Genomic DNA, 17020 nt, shown 5'->3' on the forward strand with positions numbered 1-17020 from the left:
CAGCTGTAGGGAGGTGGTGTGACTCTGCCCACTGCAGGTGAATGCTGTTGAAAACTGGGAAGTGCCTTGCTTCCCATTAGCCTGGCAGCCACACTGCTGAATGGCATTACTGAAAACAAACAAAGCAGAGTATAAAGAATCCGTTTTGTGGAACAGAGAAATCCTGAGAGGTTTCTGCTAAAGGCAGAAAGTCATGTACAACTCTGCAACACTACACTTCTACAACTTCTACAACACTAAGGAACTAAGAGGACACCTCTTCTCGCTAGTCCTTAGGAATAGGTAATACCACTTCTAGAGTTTAATAGCTTGCAATTTGGTATGTCAAGCCTGGGTAAACTAAAGATTCATGTGGAATCAGGGATAAAAAGGACAATTTCAAATCTAATAGCTCTGTGTTATAAACTGGCACTGAGGTTTGTCTGCAGATAAACAGTTCATTACTGGAGCTGCGACCAAGTGTTCAGTGCCCTCCTCCAATCCTCACAGGCCAAATCCCATTCTCCTTATGATTAAGGAGCAGAGTGTTGGTTTTGTGGCATAAATCCCCCATTTCTTTACAACATTAGACAAATTTGTTATTACTAAGAGGTATACAGTGTCCTTAGCTCCACAGGTTTCAGCATCTCCCTGAGTTATCTAAAGGTCTTGCTGGCAGCACAGTTGGACTAAATGCCTCTTCCTGTTACAGGATAAATTGCTACAATGCCTTAAATGCCCAAAGTCCTTTTGGAGGATTCAAAATGTCTGGCAATGGGAGAGAGATGTAAGTACTGCACTGCTGTCTTCTAAACTGTTTTCAGCGCTACAACTTAGTAAACATTAGTGAATCCCTCCATGTAAATTGAGATCGGGAAATATTCCCTTCTGAGGATCAGGGCATAACACAGGATGACTGATAATCATTGCCAGTTCTAAATGCAATTGATTTACATGGTAAGACCATTTTCTTTCTTCTTTTTTTTTTTTTTTTTTGGACATAGAGGAAGTTACTGGAACTCCTTCTTATTCTGAGAGGATCTGAAAATTTCTGAGTATTTTTCTGAACTTGCAACCTGTGTTTTCTGAAAGTTTTTCTTAGCCATATTAACCAGCACTTTTGCAGAAAGAGTCTAATTTTGGTACTGTTGTGAGCTTGTTGACTGGTTTGGTGTACTTGTTTCAGAGTTGTTTTGCCATATATTTAGCCTCTTTTGCTACTTCTTTCTTTCTTTTTTCCTACATTTATTAATATAGGTGCATTTGAATTTTATTAAAATGTTATCTATCTCTTCCAGATTTATGAACAATGTTAAATGAAATCAGGCCTAGAGAAGGATAGACAAACATGTTTACATCCCTTTCAAAAAATCACCTTCCATTACAAAGTTTTGTCTTTCCCTATTCCATTTAGAACTAAGTGCCAAATATTTTGAAATGGAGCTCCACACTCAAATCCTGTCCCATGTACCTAATTTAAAGTCTTACCAGTTTTTAATGCTCATTACAATCACAAGGAAGTTTAGGAATTGCATCAGCCCCAGATTGGTTACGCGTACAAAGGATTCAATTAATTTCTGTGCAGGAGGCATGTATACCAGATATGTCTCACCTAAGCTTTCAAAATAGCTTATGACTAATGGCAAACTCAGCAGTAAAACTAAAGTAAGGTCAAACTCTTTAAAAGTTTAAATATGTTGAAGTATACAACTTGATCTATAAAATAAGCCCTATGCAGTCTGAAATATTTTCCCTCATTAGGGAATACTTTGAATACACATTCATACTATTCTCCACATTCATGAGTTATGAGGTGATCTCACACTGGCATAAATATGTCAGCTCATCTAACTCTTATCATTGTGAAAATATTCTAAAACTACTAAGCTCGATAGAGCACATGAGTAACTTGACACCCAAGAGTGACCCCATTGACTTCAGGGAGGTTAACTGTGCAAGCAACGTATTCACATATTGATATCGTCGAGTTTTTGAAAGGGGGGGAATCCAGGCAGCACCCCGGCTCCCATGGAAAAATCTACGGTAGTTGTACACTTGATTGCCACCTACAGCTTGAAAATATTCATCATAAACAATAAATGTTGGGAATGGCAACAATCTCTATCTCACAAAGATGCCTGAAAACCTATTTATGAGTAATTATTCTACTCCTTTCAGAACCTCTTTGATCAGATATCACCTTCTAATTCACCTCCTCGCCCCTGCACTAATATATGCATGCTTTTTTATTAAAATGCCATGGTTTCTTAGATCCCTGTTTTTAAGGGATACATTTTACAGTATAAATAATGTCATGCCCAGCAATTAAAGAACAAACAAACAAACAAAAACAAACAAGAGAAGAGAAAGTGTCTGTACATATGTGTGTCATTGCTAAGCTAATACTATGTTACAGCCAGATCATAATTGTGCCACTGTGCTGTCCATGCTAGCACTGTATTATCGGGGACTTGTTTTGTTCCTGCATTTAAATTCACAGATTTTATCACACATGGGGAAAAAATGAACCCAGAAAGTTAAGATCTGCTATACTAAGTTTACACTCCCACAAAATGTAGCAGGGTATGCGCATACCAGTAGAGAACCAGAACTCGTGTACACAATACAACTGATTTCTGTTTACATTAAGGCTACTTACAATATTCTTGCATTCTTAAAGAAGTCTAAAAGAGGGATTTTTTTTTTTTACAGTTACACTTCTTAACACTGCCTGAGTGGCGTAATATTTAAATCCTGTAACTAAACATCAGCTGACTCATCCCAGATAGCCACGTGTGTCCTTTTTATATTAGAGTTCCCCCAAATTCTGGCCTTTGTCCAAATGTCGTCAAGGGAAGGAGGTACCATTCTACTTCAGAGCTATCCTTTAATGTGATAGGAATTATTATTGTCTGGATAGCTCTGAGATACAGCAGTGCGTAGTTGCATTCCCCAAAAGAAGTGCGAGCAGGAGAATGGCTTGGAGTTATAATTCTTTTCCTTCTCTTTTTTTCTCTTGGACTGGGAGAGGGAAAAGAGTATGTAATATTTCTTTTTGAAGAGCAATTTGTTCCCCTTCGCTCACACCTACACAACCAAGGGATAGCATCATGCAAGCTTGACCCGTGGGCTCCTTCCTTTTCACAGACAAAACCCTCGTTCTTACTCTGATACTGAACTGCAACCCAAGACAACCTAAAACGGCCACAGGACTTTATTGCTCCCTGCTTCTCTGTATTAGGCTGTGGGGTCAAGTGAGCCCTTTCATTGAACACAGACTCTTCTGCTCTGAATGTCTGGAATAACCCATCTTCCTATTCAGCAAGAGCAACTTTTTAACTTTTTAAAAACGCTTGCCTTAGAATTCATCACAGTTGTCCACTTCCAGACTTTCGGGCAGAAAACAAATGCGTAAGGCCCTGAAGCCTTGAGCTGAAGAAACAGACAATAAATATATCTAATTTTGTTTGCCAGACCAAGATGATAAACCAACTGGCAGCTGGAGCATACACAAAGGCACTGGATATTCTGTTGGCTAGGTTATCTATTGACTTGCAAAAGTCTGTCTAACAGGTGTCTGGAGCCAAGCCGCAGCCCTACTGAATCAAGCAGAAACTTCCACACAGAGAGACTCACTAGCATTAGTTATTGGGCTCCATGCAGCTCCTGGTGACAGCTTCCACTGAGACGTAAGGGAATGGTTCTGTGGCTCAGCTGAGTCTGATAAATAGCTAAAGTTTTTGGTCATTCTTTGGAGACAAATCTACCACTTTCTACTGAAATCTGGGGATGGGGTGGTCCAAATCAATGGGAACATTTCGCATGTCAAAAAATTTTTACTAATATATTTCCTTAGACTCTGCTAAATCTTAAAATGCCTACTGAATCATCAGTCTGAGTTAAATATCAGCCACTATATCACATGTAAGGCTTACCAAGCCAACACGCACATCAGAAAGATTTCAAAACTGCCTAAATAAATGAACTTTCCAAGGAAGGTTCCAGGAGTTCCTCCCCTGATGTTATATTTTGCGTAAAATGTACAGTGGAGAGGTAAATGAAGTTAAGTAAATAAGTAGGCTATGCAACACCGGGGGCATACAGAGGTCTTTACTTGCTTTGAACAGTGGCCCCTCACTCCATTCTGAAAGCAATGCTTATTAGAAGGAGGTTCTGAGGCATTCCCCTGGAATATTCTTTATGGTGCAGTTGGCATTAAATTCTACACAGCTGGATCCAGAGGGAAGGCAGTGTCAAATAGTAAACATGCTAAGATGATATGCATGTCAGCACTTTTGAGATGTTAATTTAAGTAAGGGAGCAGTATTGTCTGTGTTTTAGGGGTGGGGATAAGAATTTAACCAAGAAACAAATGTCTGTAAGAGCTTGTGCAAACGAATCCTCGTACGAGTTCAAATAGAAGAGATGATACTCTACTTCTAGGCTTGGACTGTACCTGTTTTGAGGTGGGGACATAGTTTGCTTTACATACACAGCATCCAGCAGACATATTAGAACTTAACTAATGACTTGACTACAACACACTTCATTACTCAAAATGTGCACCACAAAATGCAAATACCTATACTTCAGAGAAGAGAGGCATAACTCCCAAGGAGCCATGCAATATCCACTCTAAACCTCAGCAGAGTTGCCCAAGAAATGAGCCAGGCCAGAGCCAACTAGAACAAAATCTACGTAGCATTCAGAAACACCCATTTCTTAAACATAATTTACCCAAGGCAGAACGTGTACCCCTCAGAGCCATGTGTCAGATGACGTGGACCTAGTAAGTCGCTAGCTTCTAGCAGTACAGAGAATCTTACGTGAGATGCTGTGCCCAGACAAAAAGAGGTGGTCTACATAAATCTAGTGGAAATCTGAGCAGGCTGACCACTCTTTCACAGTACATGCAAATGCTGATTTCTGCTGCTGGATATTTTGTCAGGGAAAAAGGATCGGTGGGTTAGGAGTCAAATTCATCTTTATCCAGGGTTGTGAGTAGTTCATTTTCCATAGTACTCAGTTTGGACCTTCTCTTCCTTGAGTGCAAATATAAGCAGTAATTTCACTGGCCAGCGGTGTAGATCTTGGTGTTTGGACATTTTCAAGGTCGGGAAAGTACAAAGGACATCAATTCACTCCCAATAGTTCCACCAACAGACAGTGAGTATTTTGGGGTTTAATGTCATTCTGTATCTCCTTATGAAATGCTGGAGCCATCCATTCTTCTTTTGACCTAAACTGAAACTCCACATTGTGGTTTTCTGAAAGATGGCATGAAAGGAAAACCTGTACAAAATCATAGGACAACAGAAACCTATGCCAAGAGTTTTAGGTGATATCTTAACTTTGTGAAGGAATCACTTAGCAGGTTTTTGCTTGCTGAAGAATTGATGTCTGGTGTAAGCTGATGCTGCAATTTGTTTTTTAGGGGTGAATGTGGATTGAGAGAATATTCCGAAGTTAAAACTGTGACAATAAAGATCCCTCAGAAGAATTCCTAAAATGACAAATGACCATATTGTGCAGAAGAGCACATGATGCCACCCTCTCTATTCCTTACGGAGACCAGCACTCAGGAATAAAAAGTGTTACACAATATATATTTAAGAAATTAAGTTGCAACATATATACTGGGCACATAACTGCATATGTAATGCAAACCAACTCTGCATGTTTTCACTCTCCTGAGAATTGTTACATCTTTATAAAACTAATCATAACAAGAGATAAAATTGCTATTGGGCATTGTTAATAATGGTTCTAGCTATAAAACTGTTAAATGCAAATGCATGCACACACACATTTTTCTCGTCTTTAAATAAACAAAATAAGTCTTACTGCTTTCAGGTTGCCTTCTCAAACAGACCTACCTTGTGCTGACAGTCTAGTTTCAATCAGAGCTTTACAAGCCAGATTATACCCACAATGCTAGCAAGGAACAACATAAACAAGTATCTTTGATGTTCTTAAAAAATAAAAGACTCTGAACGGTACCAAGCCAAAAACTGGTATATTGGCAGCTTTCCAATTAGCATGCTCACATAAAGAGGTCAGACTGGGGAGGGAATTAAACCATTATATGGACAATGAAATCCAAATACTTATCAGTGAGATCTGGCTTTCATGACCCAAAGAGATTTGGTTTTCAAAGCTTATTTTCATAATTACTTTATGTCTTGCTATAAGCAAAAATCCTCCCTCACCTACAGGAACTTGCAAGGTTTTACCTGCCTTCCAAAAGAGCACGGCCAGACAAGAGTGGGAGGGTGCTAAGGAGAACACGAACAGATCCCAAGGCTTCACAGAATATTTCAGCTTTCACTGCTGGCCTAGTTTTGTTGTTGTTGTTACTGTTGTTGTTTTCACCTTTTTTCTTTTTTTAAACAAGTGTATGCACACACAGACTCCATTTATTTGTCTGCTATTAAACTGCCTGCGGTTACACTGGGCATCATTAAGTATTTGTTACAGCAGGAAGAACCCAGCAAAAGCCCTCCTGACAAGAACTCAGCTTGATTTTATTTTCTTACTAAATGATGGCTTGCCATCCTCACCATGCTTGTGAGCCTCCGGTGAGCTTACTGGCTGGTACTGACTTTTCAATTATGTCTGTTCTTTTTTTTTGGCCCAGGACAAAAATATGAGCAAGTTCTTTTAGAAGTGAGGTGTTTAAAACCTGTCACATTATTTCCTGCTGCCTATAGAATCTCTTCCAACTTGTAACTAACAAACTAAACACCATCTCTTTCTTCTTTCCAGCTGCAGAGCTCAAGTGATTCCCCAGACTTTCTTTAAAGGTTTCATGTTATGTTTTAACTTAGAATTAAGAAAAATTATTTTAAAAGTACAGTAAATAATCTAGACTGTGTAGGACACACTGTGTAGGACACTGCGTAAGGACAGAATTATGGCCTCAGGTGTAACAGTTTTCCTAGCTACAGAGTCTATACTACGAACTGTTGAAAACTCCAGACCTGATTATCAAACCATTTCTGCACATTCTTAACTTCGTTTACTCTCTGAGGAATTCCTCTTAGATTTGAAGTTGTCTGTGTCCTTAAACATACTGCTGGATTGGGACAAGAGTATCCAGTACTTTGTAGTGTGGTGGCCCTCACTATTTTGTATTTCTTCTAACTCATGTCAAACTGTGTATGTGTTTTTAAAGCAATATGTATACATGATGTTATTCAGAAAAGACAGTACATTCACAGACATGGAGATGAATCAAAATATTCCTGAGTTGTTAAATGCAAATGCCATATACTCCCACTGTAGTGTATGCCAGAGTTAAGAAAAACAAAACACAGCAAATAAGAGATTAGTTATCTTTTAAACTGCAATATAAAGAGTGAAAAAAGGAGATTTTACTTCTTCTCTCCTATTTACTTAAAAAAGAAACTTCCTGTGCTAACAGCATTTACAACATGTACTCTTTTGTATTCTTTTTGTGTATTTTGTATGTCTGTGCTTTATTCCCAGTACATTCAGGTAAATAATAGAGTTGCCATTTTTTTCAACCCCGTCACTGCAGCTCCATTTGATGTACATGGATTTGTGAAATCCTTTTTTAAATGTACCATCTGCATGGATCCAACAAAACATTTTTTCAGTCCCTGCAGCTTTTTGTTACAGTTTTTAATCATGTATATAGTTATATGTTATTAAAAAAGTAAAAGGATATTTTCTATGAAGTTTTTTCCATTAAAAAGGTTTAGAGAAAGACTTTAGACTGTGAGACTCCTTTATTGTTGACAGAGCTATAAAAATATTAAAAAAATATTTTCTTAGCAAAAGATCTGCTCTCACAGTAGCTTTATTTTCATTTGCAAAAGTGAACGAAGTACAAGGCCAATTACATTTTCTGGAATATTATTGCAGCTGTATGAAAAACACTTGTGAATTGCAGATCTAGGTCATAGCCAAAGTTCATCCTCACCCTCATGGTCATAAAGTTTAGCTATTGGAGAAGGTCTGAAATCATCAGAACCAGTGGGGCACCCTTGCAAACTGCTGCACCACAGCTTGAATTTTGGATAATGTTTAAAAAAATCACGATGCCTTTTCTTTCTCCGGTAGATGAGTCACAGAGATGATTAAATTAACACTCAGATCTTTTATGGAGTGACAGTCTAGTTGTCTTTAATTTCAAAATGGGAAAAGGATAGACTAAATGTTATGTGACAGTAAAATTCAGTCAGGTACTATACGACTCTTCCTTAAGCAAGCCCTTTATTCCAGGGTTACTTCCATTGCCAGGAACAGCATTCCTCTTTTGAAATGGCGCCTATTTAGATAAAGTAACTACTTGGTTAATAAGGCCAAGCTACTTCATTGTATGGAAGGCAATGGTTGTACCTCAGTGTCACAGAATAATACTGTTGGTTTAATCAACACTCTACAGGCAATGACAATAGATGAAGTAATGACTAAAACAGATGGGATAAAACAGAATAAAACTTAGTAACAGGAGTGAAATTGCATTCTCAAATACGAGTACTGTTCCTGAAAGTCTGGGATATCAGGAATATACCAAGCAGAGTTTCCTTTCTGTTTAACTAGTGGCATGGACAACACTGTCTTGGGACGGTGAGTGGACAATTAGTACTTTCCATATTCCCCATCTCTGACCTTTTTGCAACCTGCCTCATCACTCCAAGCAGTCACATAGGCACAAGCAATGGGGTGCTCAGGAAAGCAAAATGAATGAAGGAAGGTTGTTCTGGAACCCACTGAAAGCAAGGAGCGTTGTCATCTAATGAAATGAGCAAACTTCAGTCCACAGTAAATAAGCACTCTGTGGAGCCCCAGCCACTGAAAGTAAATGTATCAATAAATATGTACACAGGCCTAATAAAGGGGGAGTTTGGAAATACTTGTGCATTTCTTCTGGGAAAAGGATGTGAAGAAAAGCAAAAAGCATTTAGTTTCTGTGGCCTTCAGACAAAGCAATAGATATTGCTACAGCTTGAACAGCATTCACGCATATATCGGTGCCCTGTTACAAAGAATGCTTTTTCTCTTCCCCTCGACCAGAGGCCAGGATGAAACAGCTTGCCTTGTGTATGCAGAGGCACTGTTACAGTGCCCTCCTTTCTCAGTTCTGTCCTGGAAAAAAGAGACCCCATAACAACACTGAATTCAGGGCACCAATCTAGCTAGAGAGGAAGTCAAAGACAATACACTGCACTGTTTACTTATGGCTCTCTGCATGGTCACACCTAGAGCTCTGGAGAGCTACGTTTACAACCACCTTACATTTGCATCCATACATCTCCATTTACTGCATGGTAAGTCCATCAACACAGGAAGTTATTTTTCTCATAACAACTTCATACCACGATGACTGATATTCACAGTGCTGTGTCTATCAAGAAGCAGGAAAAGCCTCTATGGCTATTAGATGCCCTAAGCATTCCCAATCCATTCAAACAGACTTCTCTCAGCACACTAGACCCCAGCTGCATAAAATGCACCTTTCTTCTTTGTCCTTGTTAAACACACACTTGATTAATTCTTCCTGTATCTTCACTGTATCTTCTGCATCCACTGACAGCACACAGGTATCAGGGAGGGAACCAACCATGTGTGGCTCTGCCAGAAAGCTCAGGAACTTCCGAAGCAAAGTGGGGGACTTTAGCATGAAGTTGGGCCATTTATAAGAATAGAGAAGGCTGATGTGAGAGTAGTGGCATAATTTCATGTGGCTAAAGTGTGGCTAGAATATGCTACGACTAGGGCTTGGGGTCCCACTTTCACACAGCACAACGTGGAGTGCTGGGATGCTGGTTTCAATAAGCACTTGCCTAATTTTTCTCAGAGGACCAGAACCGACACACTGGAATTCAAGGTTAACACAAGCAATGGATTATTACAGCTGGCTGCAGTGAAAGTTCAGTCATTTTAGTGGGGAAGAGCAGGTTAAGCTGTCTGCATAGCCACAGCTGCTACATTGGGGTAGCTAAGATTGAGGCCTAGAGGCTGTGCACACATACATCTGAGAATCTGTCCCAAAGACATCGAGTAGAGGAGGCACAAGGGTGACTTGCCTCTTGGTACAACTGGGGTAAGTCACCAGAGCTGTTGCATAATGTCCCTAATCCCCTTAGCTTACTGTTAGAGGGAGAGAAAAAGCACATCTATATGCCACTGCTTCACAAGAATGGTTAGCTCTAAAACAGTTCAGCCAGCTGAATTTAAATCCTGAACCCTCACTAAAAGCCAACCTCACCCCCCCAGCACAGGTACTCTAGAGCCCAGTGGCATTGTAAAGGCCACAACTATTTTTTTCTGATCTCAACAAATTTAAGTCCACCCAAGCCACTACTGAAAAGAGGGACTGCACTCACGATCCACTGCTTCTCTGTGGTGAGCGTTTGCACTGTTACTTTTCATGGCTTTACAGGATGAGTTTCATCAAACAGCAGAGGCTGTCCTGTACTGTGCACAGCACTTATATTTTTGGCTGTGCCAGCAGTACCAGGAAGCACTCCAGGGAACATTATTTCACCCAATTTCAGGTGACATTTATAAACACATTATGAAGGGCCCTTGCCATCAGCTGTAATGCCCCGAAGTCTCCAATGCCCAGGAAGGCTGGGCCAAAAGGCCAGAAAGGACAATTTGCCTTAAGGATCACTGACATCTGCATTACAGATATGTTCCCCAGTGCGTTACTGTAACCTTGTATTGTCATTCAATCCTAGTATCTAACATCAAATCCTGCAATTCCAGGATGATTTTCAGGTGGCTTTATCTGCCTAGAGTCACTTGATGAGACCTGCTAAATAAACCTGGATTGTGCAACCACAACAGCAATAGACTGTAAGAAAAGCTCCAGCTGCAGAGGTTGCCAAGGAGGCTGTGCACACAGCAGGCTGAAGTAACCCAAAAGGGTGCTTGTGAAATGTTTGTGCTGCTGGCAGGCAGCACGCTGCCAGGACAGATCACACATCATGCATTTGCACATCAAATGAAGCTGCACTGGTCTGAGAGCATGGGAAAGGCCTGTCTTGAACGGCATGTGTCCTACTTCCTAAACATGTATATTTTACACTTTACACTTGGTTATTGGCCAGATTGAAAGTACCGCAAGTTCCCCAAAGCCTGTCGTCTTGCCTTTGAAGTAGAACTGTTTGGATAATGTTTCCTTTGGCAATTTATCTATGTAACAAAGCAGGAACTTAGTTACACCGGCCTCTCAACCATCCACCACTAGCTTTTGTTGAAGTATTCATGCATTTCTGTATATGCATTCACACAATTTGGCCATTTTTCATGACCTTGCTTGGCCCCTCTCCTTCTCCCTTATGGTTCCTCATTATGAGGTTGGTGTAACTTGTGCTAATATTAACTCGCCTCATTTTGGGGTTTCTCCCTGCTCTGTGTATGCTTGGCTGGGTTCCCATTTCCTACAGCAGCTTAATTAGCAAGACATTTGTGTGCAGCTCACTCCTGCTGCCGGCCAAAAAGAAAATGTGTTTGCACTGCTTCCCCTGGCAAAAGGGCTCCAGTTTATGGGCCACTGGTTTTCTCAGACTCTCCTGGGACCGCAAGATGGGACATAGAGCAGGATCTCTTGTGACGTTTCTGCTGTTCCCTACTTTCTTTTGGCCCAAAACCTCTCCCACAGTCTTTGGCACTCGACATCCAATCTCAAAGCACAGTCGGTGCCTGGCAAGAGACGCCTCCTTTCAATTTTGAACTTCACAAACACTCAGGTTTCTGGTAAGGATGCTGAATGGAAAGATAGTCCTCGCTCCCACCAAGAAATGGCAGATTAGGGACGACGGCTAAAGCATTGCCCTTGCATCTGATGGTCCTGCCGCTAGTCAGAACTCCCAGCTCGTTCATTCACCATGAGAGCGTGGCTCTCACTCAGAGCTGGCTAGCAAGATCCCCTGTCCCCAGGCTGCACAGCTACGGGGACAAAGCAGACAGCCTTTATTCACATCAAGCATTCCAAAAAGTCTAGAAAAGTCACCAAATACTCTTCAGCCTTATTCTTCCAGCATCACGTGCATATCCTCTTTTAAATACAACCTGGCTGTGAAATTAAGGAGAAAAATATATGGTCTCCAATGAAAAGGGCATTCATAGAGCTACCAATCTGTGGTTCCTGAGTGGCCTGGAGCTCCTGAGCAGTACAAGGAAAGCTCCTACACTATGATGTTGCATTGCACCAGGATTGCCAGGGGCTGGCACGTCTGATGTAGGCGAGGAAGCAATTCTAGTGATGCCGCTGAGAGCGCTATGCCCATTCTGTCCTGGCATGAAACTAACTGGAGTGATGGACTCTTTTCTGAGCATCTGTCCCATGTTTCTCCACAGTGTGTATTGCACACCTTAAGACATGGGAAGCCATTGCTAGGGAGCTCCTGGGGACTGATAAGTTGGCAAGGCCTCTGGTCACATCAATATATACAGAACCACCTACTCCTATAACTGAAACCGCAGCAAAACCTACAGTAATTCCTTCTCCTGGCAGCATTTGCCTTCCAAGGACAAACACAATTTGCCAGACATTTATGTGAAAAAATGCCCAGGAAATGCCACTGATACAACAGACTTTTACAGGCGTTTCCTTAGGGAATGCAGAACATTTGACCCTCTCCACAATTCCCATTTGATTCCCCTTTGTGAACCTATCTGATGCCACCATTTCAGATCGCTCTAGTGGGAAAATGACAGTAGGCTCCAGCTGTCCTTCAAAAAGACCCAGAAAGGTGCGCTCATCTCCTGCATCTGTAGTGACTGTATAGTCAAGGCTCTGGGACAAACGTTTTAAGTTAATTTTATATTCCATTATAACAGACATAAAAAATATGATGACAAAATCACAACCGATGCTGTTTCTCAGTGTTTCAAGTCACCTTGCAGCTCTTTCCTATGGAAATGCCAAACCTGTTTTCTTCCCTGTAGCGAACTGCGCATGTATTATAGAAGAGCTCATGAAAAACTCTGGTAAAAGACAGGGTTGCTGGTTGATTTCTATTTTAAAAACACATAGAACGTCCTGAGCTTTTTCTCAGGGTTTTGGCAAAGAGGCTCTTTTAACTAACTGTGTTCTTAGGTAGAACAGCAACAAATGGCTCAATGATTTGTTTTTACAATGTCCACTCTGGGAAGACTAATTACCAGCTAGCCTTCTAGTGTGCAGTTTCAAACATTTGGGGCCCCATTCTTTTTCAGGCAAAATTCATACTATTGACTGCAGAATCTGTCTGGGTGGGGGCATTTTGCTGAAAGTTTCTAAAAGCTTTAGGATTATGGGCTGGCCAAGAGATTTCACGATGCTTCTAAAGTTTTAAAAAATCAAGTAGGGAAAAACATGCTTTCCTCTGTATTACTGTTTGTTTCTTTTGGGTAGTAATATAGTCACCAATCCAAAGTCACTGCAAATGCTGTTCTCGGCTGTTTTGTACACAAAGCTCAGAAGAACAAAGGTAGATTTCATGCATTAGTTGTGAAAGCTGTGTTCAACAGCAAGAACCACATTGCACAGAGCAGTGCAGTGTGTTGAGCCACCAGTTAATTCTGCCTGACAAAGGAAAACAAACTGATGGGCTTCTTCCAATTTGTCTTCTTTTCATACGAAGTTTCAGGACAATCCAGTTTTCTTCCTCCTTATTCTCCCTAGCAGACTACTTTCTCAATTCCTACTCCTCTTGGAGTAAATGGTGCCTCTCTAAAGGTTCTGGCTGAAGCAAAGCACTGAATGTTTAACTTTACTGAGCATACAGTCTCTGCTAGTATTTTCCAATTTTGCCATTAAACACTGGGAAGGCTGGGCAGCAGCTCCTCATTAGACTCTATTTCTGGGTGATTTAGACTGCAGAACCAAGGCAACAAACACAACTGACTTTCCAGGCTCAGTCACAACAGCCGGTGTTCAGTAAGTCACTATTAGTGTCACCTGCACCAGCCTATCTTAACCAGCCCAACATGCCTTTTTTTCAACTACAGATATCAACCTTTATAGCAAATACTTTTGTAATCTATTTTTGTCAGGAAATTAAGCAGCAGCAAAGGTACTGTATATTCAGAACTCATTGCTCAAACATGTTTTATAACCTTTGAAATAAAAAATAAACAATCACAAAGACTTGCTAGGTTTCTACCCGTAGTTGAGTCTTTCCCTGCTTGTAGGTTATTAAAGCTCTAGAACACGTGCTTCCTTACTTGCTTGAGTCACAAACCATCTCCCGTTGCAATCACAGGCAAATTAGTATCTGAGCAACTGCAGATGCTGCTCAGCAAAGAGAAAAATTGATAAACCAGGATGAAATTTATGGGAGGGGAGGGGTAGTGGCAGTGGGTGGCTCAAACAGGCTTGCACTTCCTCTTTCCCCCACAGTCCTTAGCGTACTTCATACAGCCTCATGCTTCACTCCCAGTCACGCACTTGATCGCATCTCCTGCACAGATCCTCTTCTACAACCTGCTGTAATTGTCCCTTAAGTGGCATTATTTTAGAAATCTAAATGGAAAAGCTCCTCTGTGTATAAGAAATCAAGCTACATAAACCTCGTGCAATATTCGTAATTTCCAGAATCCATACAGAATCCAAAACCATAAATTTGCTTCAGCTGCTTATTTACGTCAGGGATGTTCAAGAAGTTAAGACCTGGAAAGAAACTTGTCCTCTTTTCATGAGACTACAGATATGGGCAGTTCCTATGGAATGTATTTACAACACAAACAGGCTTTGAATGGTCTAAAAAACAAAGTTAGAAGAACTGAGGGAGTTACAGTTACAAGGTAAGCATCCATTTTGAAACTGTTCTAATAAAATCAAGTTATTTCAGCTGCAATGGCCTGCGGGGACAACAATATTTGCTTTCTTTTGCATCATCTTTGTCAATCCTCCTTCATGGCACAAAAAAAGAAAAAGGTGTTAATTGATCACCTGATTATTTGAATGCAGTTGGTCAAAACCATGGCCCCACCATCCTCTACAAATATCACAGACTTGGTCTAAGCCTCGGAAGTTTTAAAGGTAAAATGAAAAGCCAGGAAAAAAAGGAAGTAATTATTATTACCATTTTACAAACAAGGAGCTGATTGAGAGAAACAAATGCAGCAACTCATCCCATGATTACAGAGTAAAGCCTGAAGCAAAGGCTAGGACCAAGCACAGACTTCCTGGCAGTGACCTACTTGGTACTGGCTTTTTCCTGAGCCATATTTCGTGCATATAAACACTACAATCGTACTATTGCAAAGGAGAAATTAATATATGCAAACACATACACAAAGAACTGACGAGACTCTTACAGAAGAATTCTGTCTAAAGATCTGTAGGAGTAGAATTTAAATACTTTCCAATTCTGACAAACTAAGCTGGGGAAAGCCCTTGAAACTCTTTGAAACTAATGATCTTTTAACACCTTAGGTAGCAAAGTCTGATTTTTCTTGTTAAGCCACAGCAGCCATTCATTTCTACATATTTAGACTCAGTGCAGGATCTCTCAGCTATTAAATAATACCATCAACTGTCACCAGGGCTTGACCACAGACAAATGAGCTTTTCAGCACTTGTATCAGTTTACTGTGGCTTTGGTGTGTTGTTTCCTGTTTCTCCACAGCCAAGTGCCAAGCTCCATACATAGATATGCCTGCTATTTAGTTAGTTAGTTAGTTTTACAGATGCACACACATTCAGGCTGCAGTTTTCTTCATTTGGATGCATACAGTTCAATCCCTTGCATTTCCTTTCTCTTCCCATTCCTGCATTTGCTCTCCTCAATCAGGAGGTGAGCTTGCAGTGGACCTAAGCACTGTTCATCCCTGCTGAGTTCACTGGGAAATGCCAGTGTTCAGCACCTCTGAAAATCTAGGATATATGGGTATTTAGGTATCTGCGTGGCTTTAACTCAAGGAAGCAATCAGGCATCAGTTCGTGGCTGGCTGTGCTTAACACCAATTGGCAGTTGCCTGACTTAAAACCTTTGAAAAATTGAGTCTAAAGATGGAGGTTTCTAACATGAGGTTTCTAACAGAGGTCCAGCCAGCACAAGCAGTGGCATACGGATTAGAGCTCTAGGTTGAGACGAACTGTTGTCTAGACTCTGTTGACCCTGATGACTAGATCTCTTAGGACAGCAACGGGAGATCAGACCCGCAGAGCAGGTGTCAGCACCTCCAGTATAGACATATCAACTTTAGGTGAGATTCATCTTGCCAGGTTCCTAATTTAGGAATCTTACTTGTAAATTACATCCTTAGCTAGATTAATTGAAATTATATTCAATGCTACATTTTTAAACTCAAAACTATTGATGATTTGATGGCAAAAGTACATAAATATGTATGCAACTTGCTGGGTTACCCTCAGGGAACCCTGATTAGAGCTTCTTACTAACACTGTTGTTAAACCCTGAGGATTCAAAACATCAAGGTGCCAATATACAACTGCACTGTAACACAGGCATAACAATGCCTTGAGAATGTCAAACCTGGGGAAAAAAAAAAGCAGCATGCTTTTAAGTAAAACCTATAAGCTATAATTTTAGAAAAACATATATAGAGAAAAAACATTTAAGCAGAAACAGTTGTTCATTTCTTGATAATCACTATCCCAAATGCCAATGATTTTGTAAACTGATCAGATAATTAATGAGTTTTCCTAAACTCTTGCCACTTATTATTTTGGTTCCTTATTCACCAAAACACTTACATAGTGTGATTTATGTTATTTTTCTCTGCTCTGTTATTACTAGTTTCAGTACTCTTTTTTGCTGTCTAATACTGAACAGACCGCATACAGTCACACTAGCTGCTTGCTCTTAGCTCCTGGTATTTTCTTTTTACAGTGCAATTACAGTGCAATACCCTCTTACAAGGTACCAGGTAAAAACAGACAATTCAGCTGCCTTCACAACTACAATAATATGCTCGAGCCAGTGCAAACAAGTGATGCAATGCAAGCGGTGTTCTTCCCAAGGGTGGAGAGCATCCCCCAGCCAGACTCTCGACTTGTTTCTTCCCAAGGAGAACAAACTTGCAGGGTCACTTCTGAACCCTTACTTCCCAT

The 17020-nt window shown here is 40.6% G+C and overlaps 1 protein-coding gene and 1 long non-coding RNA gene across 2 annotated transcripts in view; one reads left to right on the forward strand and one right to left on the reverse strand.

The window, feature by feature from the left end:
- The window catches only part of ALDH1A2 (aldehyde dehydrogenase 1 family member A2), a 57549-nt gene extending 49847 nt beyond the window's left edge, over window positions 1–7702 (forward strand). The window contains exons 12-13 of the mRNA XM_082488572.1: window positions 692–766; window positions 5414–7702. Coding sequence (XP_082344698.1) covers window positions 692–766; window positions 5414–5486 — 148 coding nt within the window. The 3' untranslated portion in view covers window positions 5487–7702. The remainder of the gene's footprint in view (window positions 1–691; window positions 767–5413) is intronic.
- Window positions 1–17020, reverse strand: part of LOC309676103 — a 112693-nt gene that overhangs the window by 25137 nt on the left and 70536 nt on the right. The window lies entirely within an intron of this gene.

Source organism: Vanellus vanellus (genome assembly GCF_965231255.1).
Source record: "Vanellus vanellus genome assembly, chromosome: 11".
Classification (NCBI taxonomy): domain Eukaryota; kingdom Metazoa; phylum Chordata; class Aves; order Charadriiformes; family Charadriidae; genus Vanellus; species Vanellus vanellus.